Source organism: Erpetoichthys calabaricus, chromosome 3, assembly GCF_900747795.2.
Source record: "Erpetoichthys calabaricus chromosome 3, fErpCal1.3, whole genome shotgun sequence".
NCBI classification, from domain to species: Eukaryota; Metazoa; Chordata; class Cladistia; order Polypteriformes; family Polypteridae; genus Erpetoichthys; species Erpetoichthys calabaricus.
This window is the reverse complement of record NC_041396.2, coordinates 88541688-88558250: the sequence shown is the minus strand read 5'-3', so window position 1 is coordinate 88558250 and position 16563 is coordinate 88541688. Positions and strand designations below refer to the sequence as shown.

The 16563-nt window shown below is 38.0% G+C and overlaps 1 protein-coding gene across 1 annotated transcript in view; it reads right to left on the bottom strand.

Annotated features, from left to right (window-relative positions):
- Nucleotides 1-1220: 1220 nt before the first annotated feature.
- irf6 (interferon regulatory factor 6) overlaps nucleotides 1221-16563 on the bottom strand; it is a 28964-nt gene continuing 13621 nt past the window's right edge. Inside the window, exons 6-8 of the mRNA XM_028797076.2 lie at nucleotides 6397-6789; nucleotides 3985-4103; nucleotides 1221-2901 (exon numbers count right to left, since the gene is read on the bottom strand). Of these exons, the coding sequence (XP_028652909.2) occupies nucleotides 2626-2901; nucleotides 3985-4103; nucleotides 6397-6789 (788 nt within the window). The 3' untranslated portion in view covers nucleotides 1221-2625. The remainder of the gene's footprint in view (nucleotides 2902-3984; nucleotides 4104-6396; nucleotides 6790-16563) is intronic.

Genomic DNA, 16563 nt, shown 5'->3' with positions numbered 1-16563 from the left:
GATATCTTTGCTGTGTGCTTAGGGTCGTTGTCCTACTGAAAGATGAACCGTCACCCCAGTCTGAGGTCAAGAGTGCTCTGGAGCAGGTTTTCATCCAGGATGTCTCTGTACATTGCTGCAGTCATCTTTCCCTTTATCCTGACTAGTCTCCCAGTTCCTGCCGCTGAAAAACATCCCCACAGCATGACGCTGCCACCACCATGCTTCACTGTAGGGATGGTGCCAGGCTTCCCCCAAATGTGACGCCTGGCATTCACACCAAACAGTTCAATCTTTGTCTCACCAGACCAGAGAATTTTCTTTCTCATGGTCTGAGAGTCCTTCAGGTGCCTTTTGGCAAACTCCAGGCAGGCTGCCATGTGCCTTTTACTAAGGAGTGGCTTCCGTCTGGCCGCTCTACCATACAGGCCTGATTGTGGAGAGAGGAGAACCTTCCAGAAGGACAACCATCTCTGCAGCAATCCACCAGAGGACCTTTGGAGCTCTGACAGAGTGACCAGCGGGTTCTTGGTCACCTCCCTGACTAAGGCCCTTCTCCCCCGATCGCTCAGTTTAGATGGCCGGCCAGCTCTAGGAAGAGTCCTGGTGGTTTCGAACTTCTTCCACTTATGGATGATGGAGGTCACTGTGCTCATTGGGACCTTCAAAGCAGCAGACATTTTTCTGTAACCTTCCCCAGATTTGTGCCTCGAGACAATCCTGTCTCGGAGGTCTACAGACAATTCCTTTGACATGAACTGTCAACTGTGGGACCTTATATAGACAGGTGTGTGCTTTTCCAAATCATGTCCAATCAACTGAATTTACCATAGGTGGACTCCAATTAAGCTGCAGAAACATCTCAAGGATGATCAGGGGAAACAGGATGCAGCTGAGCTCAATTTCGAGCTTCATGGCAAAGGCTGTATATACATGTGCTTTCTCAATTTTTTATTTTTAATAAATTTGCAAAAATCTCAAGTAAACTTTTTTCACGTTGTCATTATGGGGTGTTGTGTGTAGAATTCTTAGGAAAAAAATGAATTTAATCCATTTTGGAATAAGGCTGTAACATAACAAAATGTGGAAAAAGTGATGCCTGTGAATACTTTCCGGATGCACATTATATATACACACACACACACACACACACACACACACACACACACACACACACTGCATCTATACCTGTAGATTATTATTAGGCACACACATTTATAGCAAATGATAGCACACATCAATTATTTTAATTAATTTTTTAATTATAACATCTAAAATATTTAATTACAAATATTTTTCATAAAAGTAATCACTCTAACTTTGAGTACACACAGAAAGTAAAACCACGTATACCATGACTATTCAATGGATGGAGTATCCAGTTCTTCTAAAACACACACACAGATTGCCTCCAAGAAATATGGGCTTTTCTTTCTCACTACCATGAGATACAATGGCTGCTTCTCAACAGCGTAGGCATGTTCACTTAAACTGTGATCCACCTGCCAGGACCTAAAAGGTGTTACTGATAAGTAAGGAATGAAGTTATGATCTAAAGCATTGACACAGAGGTGAATGCATTCCCAAGTGTTCAATGTTATTCAAATGTTCTGTTTAAACCGTTTAAAACTAAATAAAATGTGTAAGTGCATTACTGTTCCCAATTTATCACAACCTTAAATATACTATTAAGAAATGTTTGCCTGTACAGTCAGATTTTGCTTAAATACAATCGAAACATCAAAATACATGATAAAATAAGACAAAACATAGCCCCTTTATTTTTTCCCATTAGACATTTAACAGTGACTGGGACAGAAAAAAGTGATCCTTTTAAAATAAATTAAAATTAACTATAATCAGAATCAAGCCTTTTAAACAGAAGCAATTGTGCAACAGTATGAGATGGGCATAAAAAAGTGTCACTATACGTTTAAGTATGCCAATTCTAAGAGCTATTCCTTTCCCCACCAAAATGGTTTCTCTTTTTATACTAAATGTTCTAACACAATATCTCTTAAGTTAGCTTCCCAATTGGGACACCAACAGGCTGCATATAGTATTGTCTGATGAAGTAACCGACTTCATATCCACACCACAAATGAGTAGCCGCTGTAAAGTCTCTGTAAAGATTACTGAACATGACGTCATTTAGTCATGACTAGTCAAAGTTAATAAAAAATATCATAAGTAAACATTGCAAAATGAAATCCATGAACATAAACTATGATTTTTCTTAAAGATACAGATAGAAAAGTATACTCAAAGAGCACTTCTTGAGCCAAGCCACAATTTAACGGATTCAGCCATATGGCACTGTAGATCTGTGTGTATATCATTGTATTATTTTTATATATATATTATATATACATATATATAAACAAATTATTGAGAAACAGCTTCAAAAGTGGATAAGACTACAGCTTGCCAATATGAGTGACTCAAATGCTTTAGTCAAATAATCTAATAACAGCCTCCTCATCTTTCACAGTAGGAAGTAGTGACCACCTCTTTTGTCTCTAATAATCTTACTTCATTTGAGTTTTCAAAGTTTTGCCTATACAGAGTAGGCTCTTATGGTTAAATAAGACAGACTAGAGCAAACTAAAACGTACTAATTAAAAATCTGTCCCTGTAGTGTTGATGCTAATTATAAGGTACAGTGGTGCAACAAGTCTGTTCTATTGTGGGATTCATTAGTTTAAAGGGGGGGGAGAGATGCATGTTGGCAGGTGTATGGACTGGCCAACTTTCATGTCCCTGATGATTTTGCAAAAGGCGGTAGAGTTGCTTCAGCTGGGTCACAATGTTGTCCTTGATATCTGGGGTGGAGATCTGAAGACGCACACTGCCGCTGTCAAATGAACGCATAGAATCCACAGAAAACATCTCAGTGATGATGCGTGCCACCACTGGAATAACCTGAAGAGAGAAAGGGAGATAGGAAATTGGAAATGGTCTGCTTAAGTGTTTATCCATCCATCCATTATCCAACCCGCTATTATCCTAACTACAGGGTCATGGGGGTATGCTGGAGCCAATCCCAGCCAGCACAGGGCACAAGGCAGGAAACAAACCCCAGGCAGGGCGCCAGCCCACCGCAGGGCGCACGCACACACACACACACACACACCAAGCACACACACTAGGGACAATTTAGGATCGCCAATACACCTAACCTGCATGTCTTTGGACTGTGGGAGGAAACCGGAGTGCCCGGAGGAAACCCACGCAGACACAGGGAGAACATGCAAACTCCATGCAGGGAGGACCCAGGAAGTGAACCTGGGTCTCCTAACTGCGAGGCACCGTACCGCCCTGAATTATATTTTTTTTTTCTGAATGCTTTTATATATATTTTTTCAAAAGTAAATTAGATTTTAAACTTTATAGGCAAGAAAAAATAGCTTACATAAAATCTGATCAGGTGACTTTTTGGGCTTTTTTCATTCTTGTAAAATCTACTAACAATTGACCCATTTGGTATAAGTGGATAAAGAGCTCCCCCACAGAGAAGTGTTTGCTGTGCACCGACTTTAACGTGATGAGGGGATTCAAAGTGGCAAGCGGCCAGTGCCCATATCTCAGTGTCTCAGAAGTACCCCTAGGAATTGCATTACAAATCTGAAAAGCGTAAGAATTTGTCCTACCATGAGAAGTATTTACAAAGTGTCCTACTCACACTCCCAGCATGGAGTAGGAGTTCACATTTGAAAATGAATGACCTGTGATGCAAATTAAGTTTTTAGTTGCAATATGCTCAACAAGACCATTTCTCTTAAGCCTTTTTTATGTACTTGGATTTCAGATGAATATGCCGGATACTGCGGAAACACTTAACCAGAGTTCCTTCTGTCCCTTAAGGCAGTGACCTTTCAGTACTGTTCATGAGATGCAGATAGCTTTTGGGGTATTACTTATGTAACATCTAGCACATGAATGTTTTTAAAAATATGTATCAGTATAAACAAAAATAATTTATTTCACTTCATTTGCTTTCTCTACCTGAACTGTAATCAACTTTCTCTCTTTAGGTCTCCCATCTGGCCACTCTTCTCCAAAACAAAGATGAATCTCATACTGGGGCAGTTTGTCCAACTGACCTTTCTGTTGGGTGATCACATCTGGAATAAGGAAATGGAGTTACATTAGAAAGGTAAAAGTGTCTTTATAGTGAGAGAAAAATACTTCATGTTACTGTAGAGTTAGGTAAATTCCTCTTTTTTATCTTTATAGAACTACCAGTCAAGCTTCATTAACTTGGTAATTATTTTTTTTTCCTTCTCAGTAATGGGGTATTATACAACTAGTTTCAATCATTCCATAATTTCCTTGTTCTCTTGCAGATCTTAATACTGAAAACGTACAGTGCATCTGGAAAGTATTCACAGCGCATCACTTTTTCCACATTTTGTTATGTTACAGCCTTATTCCAAAATGGATTAAATTCATTTTTTTCATCAGAATTCTACACACGACACCCCATAATGACAATGTGAAAAAAGTTTACTTGAGGTTTTTGCAAATTTATTAAAAATAAAAAAACAGAGAAATCAGATGTACATAAGTATTCACAGCCTTTGCTGAATACTTTGTCGATGCACCTTTGGCAGCAATTACAGCCTCAAGTCTCTTTGAATATGATGCCACAAGCTTGGCACACCTATCCTTGGCCAGTTTCGCCCGTTACTCTTTGCAGCACCTCTCAAGCTCCATCAGGTTGGATGGGAAGCGTCGGTGTGCAGACATTTTAAGATTTCTCCAGAGATGTTCAATCGGATTCAAGTCTGGGGCCACTCAAGGACATTCACAGAGTTGTCCTGAAGCAACTCCTTTGATATCTTTGCTGTGTGCTTAGGGTCGTTGTCCTGCTGAAAGATGAACTGTCGTCCCAGTCTGAGGTCAAGAGCACTCTGGAGCAGGTTTTCATCCAGGATGTCTCTGTACATTGCTGCAGTCATCTTTCCCTTTATCCTGACTAGTCTCCCAGTTCCTGCCGCTGAAAAACATCCCCACAGCATGATGCTGCCACCACCATGCCTCACTGTAGGGATGGTATTGGCCTGGTGATGTGCGGTGCCTGGTTTCTTCCAAACGTGACGCCTGGCATTCACACCAAAGAGTTCAATCTTTGTCTCATCAGACCAGAGAATTTTCTTTTTCATGGTCTGAGAGTCCTTCAGGTGCCTTTTGGCAAACTCCAGGCGGGTTGCCATGTACCTTTTACTACGGAGTGGCTTCCGTCTGGCCACTGTACCATACAGGCCTGATTGGTGGATTGCTGTAGAGATGGTTGTCCTTCTGGAAGGTTCTCCTCTCTCCACAGATGACCTCTGGAGCTCTGACAACGTGATCATCGGATTCTTGGTCACCTCCCTGACTAAGGCCCTTCTTCCCAGATCGCTCAGTTTAGATGGCCAGCCAGTTCTAGGAAGAGTCCTGGTGGTTTTGAACTTCTTCTACTTACGGATGATGGAGGCCACTGTGCTCATTGGGACCTTCAAAGCAGCAGAAATTTTTCTACAACCTTCCTCAGATTTGTGCCTCGAGACAATCCTGTCTCGGAGGTCTACAGAAAATTCCTTTGACTTCATGCTTGGTTTGTGCTCTGACATGAACTGTCAACTGTAGGACCTTACATAGACAGGTGTGTGCCTTTCCAAATCATGTCCAACCAACTGAATTTACCACAGGTGGACTCCAATTAAGCTGCAGACACTTCTCAAGGATGATCAGGGGAAACAGGATGCACCTGAGCTTAATTTTGAGCTTCATGGCAAAGGCTGTGAATACTTATGTACATGTGCTTTCTCAATTTTTTTATTTTTAATAAATTTGCAAAAACCTCAAGTAAACTTTTTTCACGTTGTCATTATGGGGTGTTGTGTTTACAATTCTGAGGAAAAAAATGAATTTAATCCATTTTGGAATAAGGCTGTAACATAACAAAATGTGGAAAAAGTGATGCGCTGTGAATACTTTCCAGATGCACTGTATGCCAGGAGCCATGTAGGGCTTCATTCTGGCCCCATTCAGACCATTGATGCAATCATGGCAGGTGTCAGAGTACCAAGTCAGAATATTGCTCTAATCTCTTCTATTTCATGTACAGTAATTTATACTCACAGCAAAACAATTACACTGAAAGACTTGCATCCATATATCTATGAGGTGCTTGGTAAATATGGACACAAATTGCATTTCTGCAAGAATTACTTCTTTGCTGCAATATCCATACTAATTATATTTTTCTGCATAAATCACTTAGATCTCTGCTAAACAGATATTACTGTCAAAGATAACTATTCAAACTGCTAACAGCAAATGCTTTATATTTACTATCAATTAAACACTGGATAAACTTAATAAAATTAGGACCCACACTATGAACAGAAGTACAAATACATAACATCTTACTACTAAGGAAGGACTCCAGGCAGAACAGCTTGACTTTCCTCTGCCTCTCAATGAGATTTGGTGAGTTGGAGTTGGGGGCACAGGGCCCAGACCAGTAGACTTTGCACTGGCAGAGGCGGATGGCATAGATATCAAGCCCACTAACTTCTAAGATTAGCCCTCGGTCCATGACATCGAGTAAACGGTTGGTGAAGAGCCTCTGCTTGTCATTTGTGATGTGTTCCGTGGAAGGGAAGCGAAGCTGCTCCAGACTAACTGGCCCAAACAGTTCTTCTTGATTTATCATGGGACCCAGGTCCCCATAGAAGAGGCGACAGCCTTGAGGGTTACTCACAGTGAGAGGGGGGCATGCTTCTTTGCCTCTGTATTGGAAGTGGACCTCTAGGTCAGTCACTGTATAGGAAAGTTGGAAGACATTTCATTATTTTATAAAATTTGGATTATTCAGAAATTAGTAAATATAATGTATTGACAAAATATTGCTTAAGATAATAAAAAAACGACATAAGCAGATATATTTTAAAAATAAATTCTCTATAATGCCTGATAAAAGATGCATGACAATACAGTGTAAGAGAACATTTTTTTTTCTTCTTCTTCAAATTTATTAAGGTTAATTGTTCAGCCGTCTGAATGAATTCGGGATCAGGACATCAGTTTGCACTTTTTGCGCTCCATTATAGTCTCTTATGTCTTTTTCCCCCTAAAATCACACTTAACATTCTTCTAAAACACATGAATGTCAACAATGACTGTAATCAATTTTACCAGTTTTTATATTACATACATACATATTACATATGAACAACTTATCATTAACAGCCATCTATCCATTCATTGTCCAAACCTGCTTTATCCTAAGAAGGGTCGCAGGAAAGCTGGACCCTATCCCAGAAAGCAAGGGACACAAGCCAGGAACATTCCCTGGACAGAGAGCCACTCCATTGTAGAGTGAACTTGTGATTACACAGACACACACCCCAAACCCATAGGTCTAGTATCACCAGTACACCTAATCTGCATGTCTTTGTACTATAGGAGAAAACTGGACATGGGAAGCACTGCAAACTCCATGCAGTGAGGACCCAAGGTGTGAACACTGGTCTCTTTACTGTAAGGAGGCAGTGCTACTACCAGGCTCCTCAGAGCCCCCAAATCAAATCAGCATTATTTTATATATTGCCTTTGCACTGTGATCTCAAATTTGTACAAACTGAGGCTCAACATTTCACAAGTAGGTTATGAGATTTGCTTAGGGACACCTACTGATAATGATCAAACCAGTAAAGTAGTTTTAAATTCAAGTACTTTACTCACTAGTGCACAGTGAAAAAGTGTAGGATTAAACTCACCCTATAACAATAATCAGGAACAATTAAAGCAAAACAAGGAGCTAACAAGTTTTTATAGCAGAGACTAAAATGTATGTATATGTCATGAAATGTCCAGAACCAAATTGTGTAAAAGGAAGAACATTCTATTAAATCTGTAAATCCTTTTTTACATGTACCTTTAAAAAAAAATAATAGACATTTACTTACTTTATGCTAATTCCAACTTCAACTACTAGGTTAATGAATTAGCAAAAATTAAATGGAAGAAATTTGTATGTTACTTCTTGTAGGTGCAATGGAACTGAAAATGATGAAATGGTAGGACTGGGGCAGTATGATCTTTCAAAAATAATTACTACGGACTACCAAGAGCTGTGAGAAACAATGCCAAACAGAAGAGCATTAGATTTACAGTTTCCTTCAGTTTGGCCATAGGTTTTCTTTAAGTATTCCACTTGGCAGACTTATCTTCACAAATTTTCTAATTATGTCCAATGAACTTCACTTTACATCCAGGAAATCTGAGTTTCAGCATGCAGTAAGAAGGACTGATAGAGGAAGAACTTGGGAAAAATTAAATAAGCACATTGGGCAGCAGAGGTGTTAAGCAAGGCCTTCAGTTACTTACAGAAAATGAAGTAAAACACAATGCATCTGCAGATAACCCCTTAATCCCAGAAAAACTAAATGGACTTGAATGTATGTCTAATGTGCAAACAAGATGAAGAGGCAGAGGGAACAGAAATATTTGGGTGTTTGCCTTTACCCACCCATTATTATTTATGAATATGATGTAAAATATGGACTGACGTCTAATTTAGTTTCTCCCAGGTTAGGGTCTGGGTCCCACAACCCTGTACTGGATTAGGAGGGTCTGGGAATACAACATTATATACTATGAGGTAAGGTGGCTTCTCAGCTCACAGAAGAGTAGGGAAATACTGTATCTTGCCTCTGTGTGGATAGTTAAATTTTTTGTTAGTTAGTTTGCTATTGATATTTGTAATCTCTCAGTTAAGTATACAGAAGTTTGAAACTTTTTTTTTTCTAAGATGGCCATTTTAGCACTTTTTCCAAGGACATCCGGTTTATGCTGCATTAAAGTGTTTAAATGACTCACAATGAGCATCCTCACTAACATGTTTTTGAAATCCTACTAATTTGCCTATGAGGCTTCGTGACATTCTTGAACATAAAGTGTCACTGAACAGGTCAATATACTATTCCTTAAATATACTCAACCTTTTTGACAAAGTGGTAAACATGAGTATCAATCTGTCCTGGTGCATTTGCCTACTGGATTTCTTCTGACTGGAAACAGGTGGTGAAGGACAACACCAAGATAGAGAGCCTGTCAAACTTAACAATTTCTGCATTTTATTGCCTTAAGAATTTCAAATGACATGACTTGGGATCATGGCCAAAGATTTCTGGAGTGTCACAAGAAGCAAATGGCATTTACTAGAAGTCTGTTATCGAAAATGCTTTAACCTTCTTCCACAGTTTTATATGATAACCTGCCTCTGCTAAGAATAAGAAATATCTATATAGAATGGTTTACTCCATTTCTAAAACAGTGGTCACAATGTCCCTAAAATAGATTCACTGCTTTTGCAGACAGATCCCATAAAACAATTAAGATCTTTTCCAACCCATCACACCTTGCCCAGCTTCTTTTCACTCTCCATATACTGTATCTAATAACCAGCTCAGGTACATTTGCTTTGATGTATTATCTGTATTACTGTCAGTGAAGTCACTGTACGCATGACCTTCACCAAATCAAATTCCACAGAACTGACATTGTTATGGTGAGGGTCAATATGTAGAGCGTGAGAGATGAAAATAACCTGGCCATATCAGCTTTTTCATTGATTCCCTCCTAGAGAATTCCCATGAGCTCTCAAACCAGAAAAAAGATACAGCTGGCATATCCCCATAGCTGTCCAAACTATATGCCCAAACCACCTCAGCTGACTCCTCTTGATTTTTCAGCAAATGTAATATTTATGTTATCACTAGGTTCAAACCACAGCCCTCCCACATCATTCTAATATAATTTATGTGATCTTTTTATTGTTTTACTAAAAATTGTTTATTTAAAAAAAACAGATTAAGATTTAACAAAAAAAAAATCTTGATAAGGCACACAAGATATTTGCAGGTAGAATTTACTACTCTTGCATGTAGCGAGACTATATAGAACTTTGCCTATAAATATATCAAGGTTCAAATTATTTTCTTGTAAATCTTTGCTATTATTTACATTTACTAACATTTGGTAAAGATGAGTGACAATCCATTAACAACACACACACACACCAAAATTTAACTCAATTTTGTGTAATCAAATAACCTGACATTCACATGTCTGAGACGAGGAAAACTCCATGCAGACATGGGAGAAAAGTGAAAACTGTCTATTACCTGATAGACGCTGCATATGAGGTTGACCTTCTGCAAGTGAATCTCCTGAGCATTTAGTAAATACAAATAGTTTTTACTACTTTACAGCTTGTATTTTTTGTAATGCAAAACTGAGAAAGAAAATGTATTATAGCAAGCTATAAAAATAAAAGCAACAAGGCCATTTGACTTTTTTTTTTGGTCTTATGAGTCAACAGTTGCATGTTTGGTTTTGCATTCAGATCTATGCAGAGAGACACACTGAAAGATGTTTACTAAAAGGAACAAGAAGGCAGCATGTGCACTAAAAACATGCAGTCTGCTTTTTGGAAATACCTGTAAAGGACCCCCAACTGATGTGTCTAGATTTTAAAATGGGACTGACTTCCCCGGTCTATCTTGAAGATGCAGGGGAACATGATGATTAGATAATCAGTAATCATATTTTAAAGCAGTTGTAGTTTTGCCTAGTTTTAAAGCAACCCAAAGAAGCATATTACTTTAGTTCTTAATTTTCAGTGTAATTCCCTAATTATGGGATCTGTACAAGTGTTTAATTTTTTTTCCCCATTTATCGCTTTACTCTAAGCTATTATACATGGTGTCCCAAAAGTCACTATACACTTCCTTTTTTCTATTTTGTTCCAGGTATCATTCGACAGACTTAAGCCATCAGCATATGACAACTTAGCCTTTGCAGTTTTTGTAAGCGTACCATTCCCTTAACCATGGCGCACCTCCCCACTTTGCCAGGTTAGTCAGAGATTTCCTGAACATCAAGTTTCCTGACCGATGGATCGGTCGAAGGGGTCCCCTAGAATGGGCGCCGCGCCCCCCTGACCTTACTCCTTGTGATTTTTTTTTGTGGGGCTATATCAAAAGCAAGGTGTATGCCACTAAGCCTCGTAACATGTCACAGCTTGAGGAAAGAATCCGCATGGACTGCAGTGAGGTCAGGGAAGAGATGCTGCAAAACGTTGGAGAGGCTTGCATCCAAAGGTGGCTGAAGGTTGTCGAAAATGGAGGCGCTCATGTGGAGGTATATAATTAGATTTCAAGATGTTGCAACGTGATGACAAGCCTAGCAAGTAAAACTGCAACGACTCCTTTGCTGATGCAAGAAATATTAATAAACTCAGTTTCTTGTGTAATTTTTAGGAATTTATTAAAAGTATATAGTGACTTTTTGGACACCCTGTATATACAAATCTCTGATCTCATCAGTAGAAATTGTGATATATAAAATAAATTACATCAAAACCAATCTGAGCTTTAATAGTACAGTACATAGTGTTGCCCTCTGTATTAAAGCACTCACACTCCTGTCCTCTCACACACTAGCCCTCATATTTAAATGTAGTCTCACTGGGAATCACAGAGTACATAACATAGCCTGACATGGAAAAGCTTTAAATTAATTTAAAAATGCCAGCCCTCATTTTAATGCTAAGAATACAAAAAACATTTTTTTTGACGTAAATGTAATTGAGTATATGATGTAAAACTGATAAGAAATTCTTAAGATGAAAAGTTGGGGGGTTGTTGTAAACATTTTAACAAGTCAAAATTACCGCAGAAAGCTTATATCTTATTTTGCACATGTGGTGGGCTGTAACCCACTGATCCTTAATACAGAAACATCACTACTGTTGTGTATTTCACATGCTTGCATTGCAAAATGTTTTTCACCAGCAGAGGGCCAAAAAAAAGTAAATGTTCTTAAAAGTTAAGGCTGCTGGCAATGTCACTTCTTCAGTGCTGCTAGTTTAATAAATTCTAGTTTGGGAGAGAGATGAAAAGCCCTATTAATCCCTTCGTATCTACAATAAATCTGGAACATACCTGTGTCATTGACAAAATTAAAGAAGACTAAAAAAAAGAAAAAAGAACCTTGACATAATGAATTATAAGTATCTGGTAAGGTTTTCTTATTAATATTGGTACTTGCTCATCACTTTTAGGAAATTTAACATTTCTTTTCACTGCTATGCAGATGATACACAGGTTTATATTCCTGTCTGCAACTCTGCAATAAATCAACTCCACAACTGTCTTTCTGAACTAAGATCCTGGATGGCTAATAATTTTCTTGATCTGAATCAAAATAAAACAGAGGTGCTTATAGTGGGTCCATCAGCTAAAGCCCAAATTGGTCTTGGACTTCTCGGCTCTTTCTCTGTCTTTTGCAAACCTCAAGTCCGCAAACTTGGTATTATCTTTGACAGTAACTTCTCTTTTGAGAAACAAGTAAATTCTGTAGTCAAGAGCTGCTTTTTCCAGCTTCGTCTATTAGGTAAGATCAAGTCTTTTTTTATCTTCTAGAGATCTTGAGAAAGCTACTCATGCTTTTATTTTTTCTCACCTTGATTACTGCAACTCGCTGTATTCTGGGATTAGCAAATCCCTGATACACAGGTTACAGTTGGTCCAGAATGCTGCCGCTCACTTTCTGGTTGGGGCAAGAAAGTATGACTCTGTTTCTCCTATTTTAGCCTCTTTACACTGGCTACCTGTCAGTTTTTGAATTGATTTTAAAATCTTGTTGCTAGTTTTTAAATCTTTACATGGGCTTGCTCCTGCCTATTTATCTGAATTGTGTGTTTTACACCAGCCATCCAGAGTGCTTAGATCTTCTGGTCAGTTGTCTCTTGTTGTCCCTCGTACCAAGTGTAAAATCAAGGGGGACAGGGCTTTTGCAGCTGCTGCTCCTCGCCTGTGGAACTCTTTACCTCATCATAGAAAGGAGTCGTCTACAATTGAACTGTTTAAAACAAGATTAAAGACTCATTTCTATTCACTTGCATTCCGTGACCTTCAGTAATACTGATGATTTCCTCATTGTGATTATATAACATCACTTCTATTTATTATTTATTTTATTTATGTTCATATATTTTTTATTTCTATTTGTTATTTGTTTGTTTTTCTTTTATTCTATTATTGTAAAGCACTTTGGCCACAGCATTCCTATGATGTTTTAAATGTGATATATAAATAAATTGACATTGACATCTGATATGGTTAATACTATTATGGCACAGGGCTGGGGAAGAGTATGTCAGGGGCCAAAGAGTGGAACAGGAAAATATTTGCTATATACTGTTATGGACTGACAAAGGCTAATAGATCCGGAAACCATGAAAAAAAAAGACTCTTACAGGAACACTCCAAAGACTAAGAGAAGGTGGCACCACATGAGGCAGATTGCAGTATCATTCAAGCATACAAAAGGTTTGGAAACATATCTAATGTTTACAGATCCCTCAGTAACAGAGAAAATGAAACCATGGAAGACTGGAAGGATTCTGGTGCAGTACTTTGAGACCAAGGCAGAGAAGCCATCCTGCAAGAAAGAAGGTTGCGTGGAAGCTGTTTTCCAAGACTAATTTTTTCCAAAGGGGTGAAGTTACCACCTGGGCCACTAGATGCCTCTATGCATTTACCATTTAAACAGAGCACATATTAACTACTCAAGTGATTCCAGGATAAGGCCTAGAAATAACCTCACCCACTGGAGTCAAACTGACTAATCTAAACCAATTTTGCGTACATTTGGAGATCAACTATAATCAACACTCAATAGTGAGTCAAAGAGAAATCTAGAAAAATAAGGCTGTCTCATTGTTGTTTGTCAAATACTGATCACATATGGTTAAGATGTTATGTGGGCTGTCATGCTAAAATGGACAGAACACAAATCTCCGTCTGTCAGAGACCAGCAGTAATTTTAATTTTTATGACCTACTGTCCATTAAATGGATTTAGGGATGCTACCTCAGGGAGCTGGGGTTGATTCAAAACTCTGTCATTACCTATGAGGAGTTTGCATGTTTTCTTCATTTCTGTGCTCAATTTCTCAGGTCTTATAATCCCTTTCTTCTCCAGGATAGCCTTTGGGTGTAATTGCCTTGTAATGGATTAAGTGGATTTGGGAAAACAGATGAATGTCCACTCAGAGTAACTTCATTCCTGACATTCCAGTACGTAAGTGATAGTGCTCTTGTTGATATTTATAATCCACTTAGCCGTTTAGAACAGTCAATAGTAAGGCTGAATTGTTAATGCAAGAAAGTGGGGCAGAGATGGGACAGGCTATGTTTATGACCCAGGCTGGGGGCTAGACTGAAAAACTTCACAATAATGTATAAGCAATCAGATGACAACTACAGCATTAATAACTAGCATTAAGTGGTGGGGTTGGGGACAATCAGAGAAACAGAATTATCAGTAATATGGGAAGTCTTTTCTGGAACAGTTTAAAAAAGGTTTATCAAGTTTTTTTTTTTTACCTTTGTTAGTTTTTATCACTTACCAAGTGTTATGCCTTAATGCTGTTTGGACTAACATGTTACAAAAGTTTTGGGTCACATGAATCGAGATATTACATAGAACACAAGCTTACTCAAAAATCTCTACTTACAGACACATTCACATCACAAATAAAAAAAACTCACATTTTCTCTGGTGTATTTATACTTGCAATATCTGTAATTGCTTTTTCTATTTCATGTAGAAAATCTTCTTAATGCAGTTTAGAGCTAACACACTTGTTGGGCCAGTTTGGAGTCAACAGTTAATCAACCACGCACATTTTTTAGGTTGTTGGAAGAAAACCAAAGTACTTAGGGGGAAAAAAAAATTCCACACAGACACAGTGAAATTATGCCAACTCCACACACACAATTAAGAGGCCAGTATTTCAACTATACAGTATTCCCTAATATGAATCTTCTGTCTCCACTGCAGAGCTTCTACTATACAGTCATCTCTGCCAAATTCATTTCCTTCCTATTTCTGATATTGTTAATGATCTTGTTATTTATATCTTATTACTTGTACTCTTCTTTAATTTGTAAAATACTTTGTGAAGTTTTGCTCTGAAAAAGGTTTGCACATTTTCTCCATGTCTGCATGGGTGTTCCTCTGACCTAATCAAAAGCAAGGTTGCTAGTTAGATTAATTGTGGATACTAAGACAGCCCAACTGTGAGTAAGTGTGGATACAAATGTGTATTTGTGTCTGTAAAATGCAATTAACCAACGACCCATCCGCTACTTTACGGCATTACTAGATAATATTTGAAATCCACAAAATTCACTCCTCCCTGGTTTTGCATGTAAAAGATGGAACTTTAAACATTAATATATCTTAAGATTATACTCTTTGCTCTTTATTATACTGTTTCAGATTTTGTATTCATATCTTCTAAGCTTTAAATAAAGGCTCTACACTGCTTTTATGTGTTTTTAATAGATTTAAGATTTAACTGCAGGTATGTTAATGAGCAATTCTGTGTGCTCAGTGGAACCATAAAAACGATAAAAAATAAAAACAAAAAGTCTAGTTGCTACTACAGGTCTCCTTTGGGGAGGAAAAAAAAAGTATAGAAAAATATTAACCAGTAATTCATAGAGTGAATGTGCTACCCTGGGCTAAGTGCCCCTGTCATTGCTGAACTTTACACTGCAAGTTAATTATAAATCGGTGGGCTATGAGAGCAAAAGGAAAACCAACCACACTTTAAAAAGCAAACACTTGTGATCAGCTTCAGATCTGGCTTGTTGCAATAAGAACCTAAATGCACTGCTGCCAGGCAAAATTAAGTTGCAGTAATGTTACTTACAATACTTAAATGCAGTTTAATTCTCTTTTAATCTTGGGTAATGGCCATCGTGTCTTCTAGAAAAGTCCTTCACTTTTTAATAGTGTCACTATTTGCACTTGAATATTCTAAATTAATCAATTCAGCAGTTTAAATGTGAAATTAGGATGGTATGCTTTTATATACAAACATAAGCAATGAGTTCTGATTCAGCCTCAACCCTGTATGCTGGAACGCCCAAATCATTTATCCAGTGTATGAATCATACCTGCATTCTCAACCTGCATAATCCAATTCAAGATCACTGGGAACCAGAGATTATCTCACAGCATAAGTCACAAAGTGACAAACAAACCCGTGGTAATGCACTGGAGGTGGTGTTCTGCTCTGCTTATCTATTGTTCTCTCTGGCAATTTTGAACTTCTGCTATTTTTCAATTGCAAGTCAATCCATTTGAAAAGGCACTGAATTATTAAACTTTTAGGTTATTCTTTAAATTGTCAATGTTTTCATATTTTATTTTACAGGTGATTTTAATTTGTCAAAAGGAGGCTGTGTGACTTTTCCCAATAAAACATTTTGCAGTTCCACTGTATGTTGCTGCATTTAATTCATACACTATAAATGTCAAATCTGCCCCATAATCCTGAAACATAATACTAATGTTTGGGGAAAAAGATGGATGGATGAACTTAATAGAATGTGTCATACTGTATTCATTTCTAAATGAGGCACTATGCCATGAATTCTGGAAACCATGGTTGATTTCCAGAGCATTACCTGCCTGCTCCCAACTGTGTAAAACTGCACTTCAGTGAGCTACT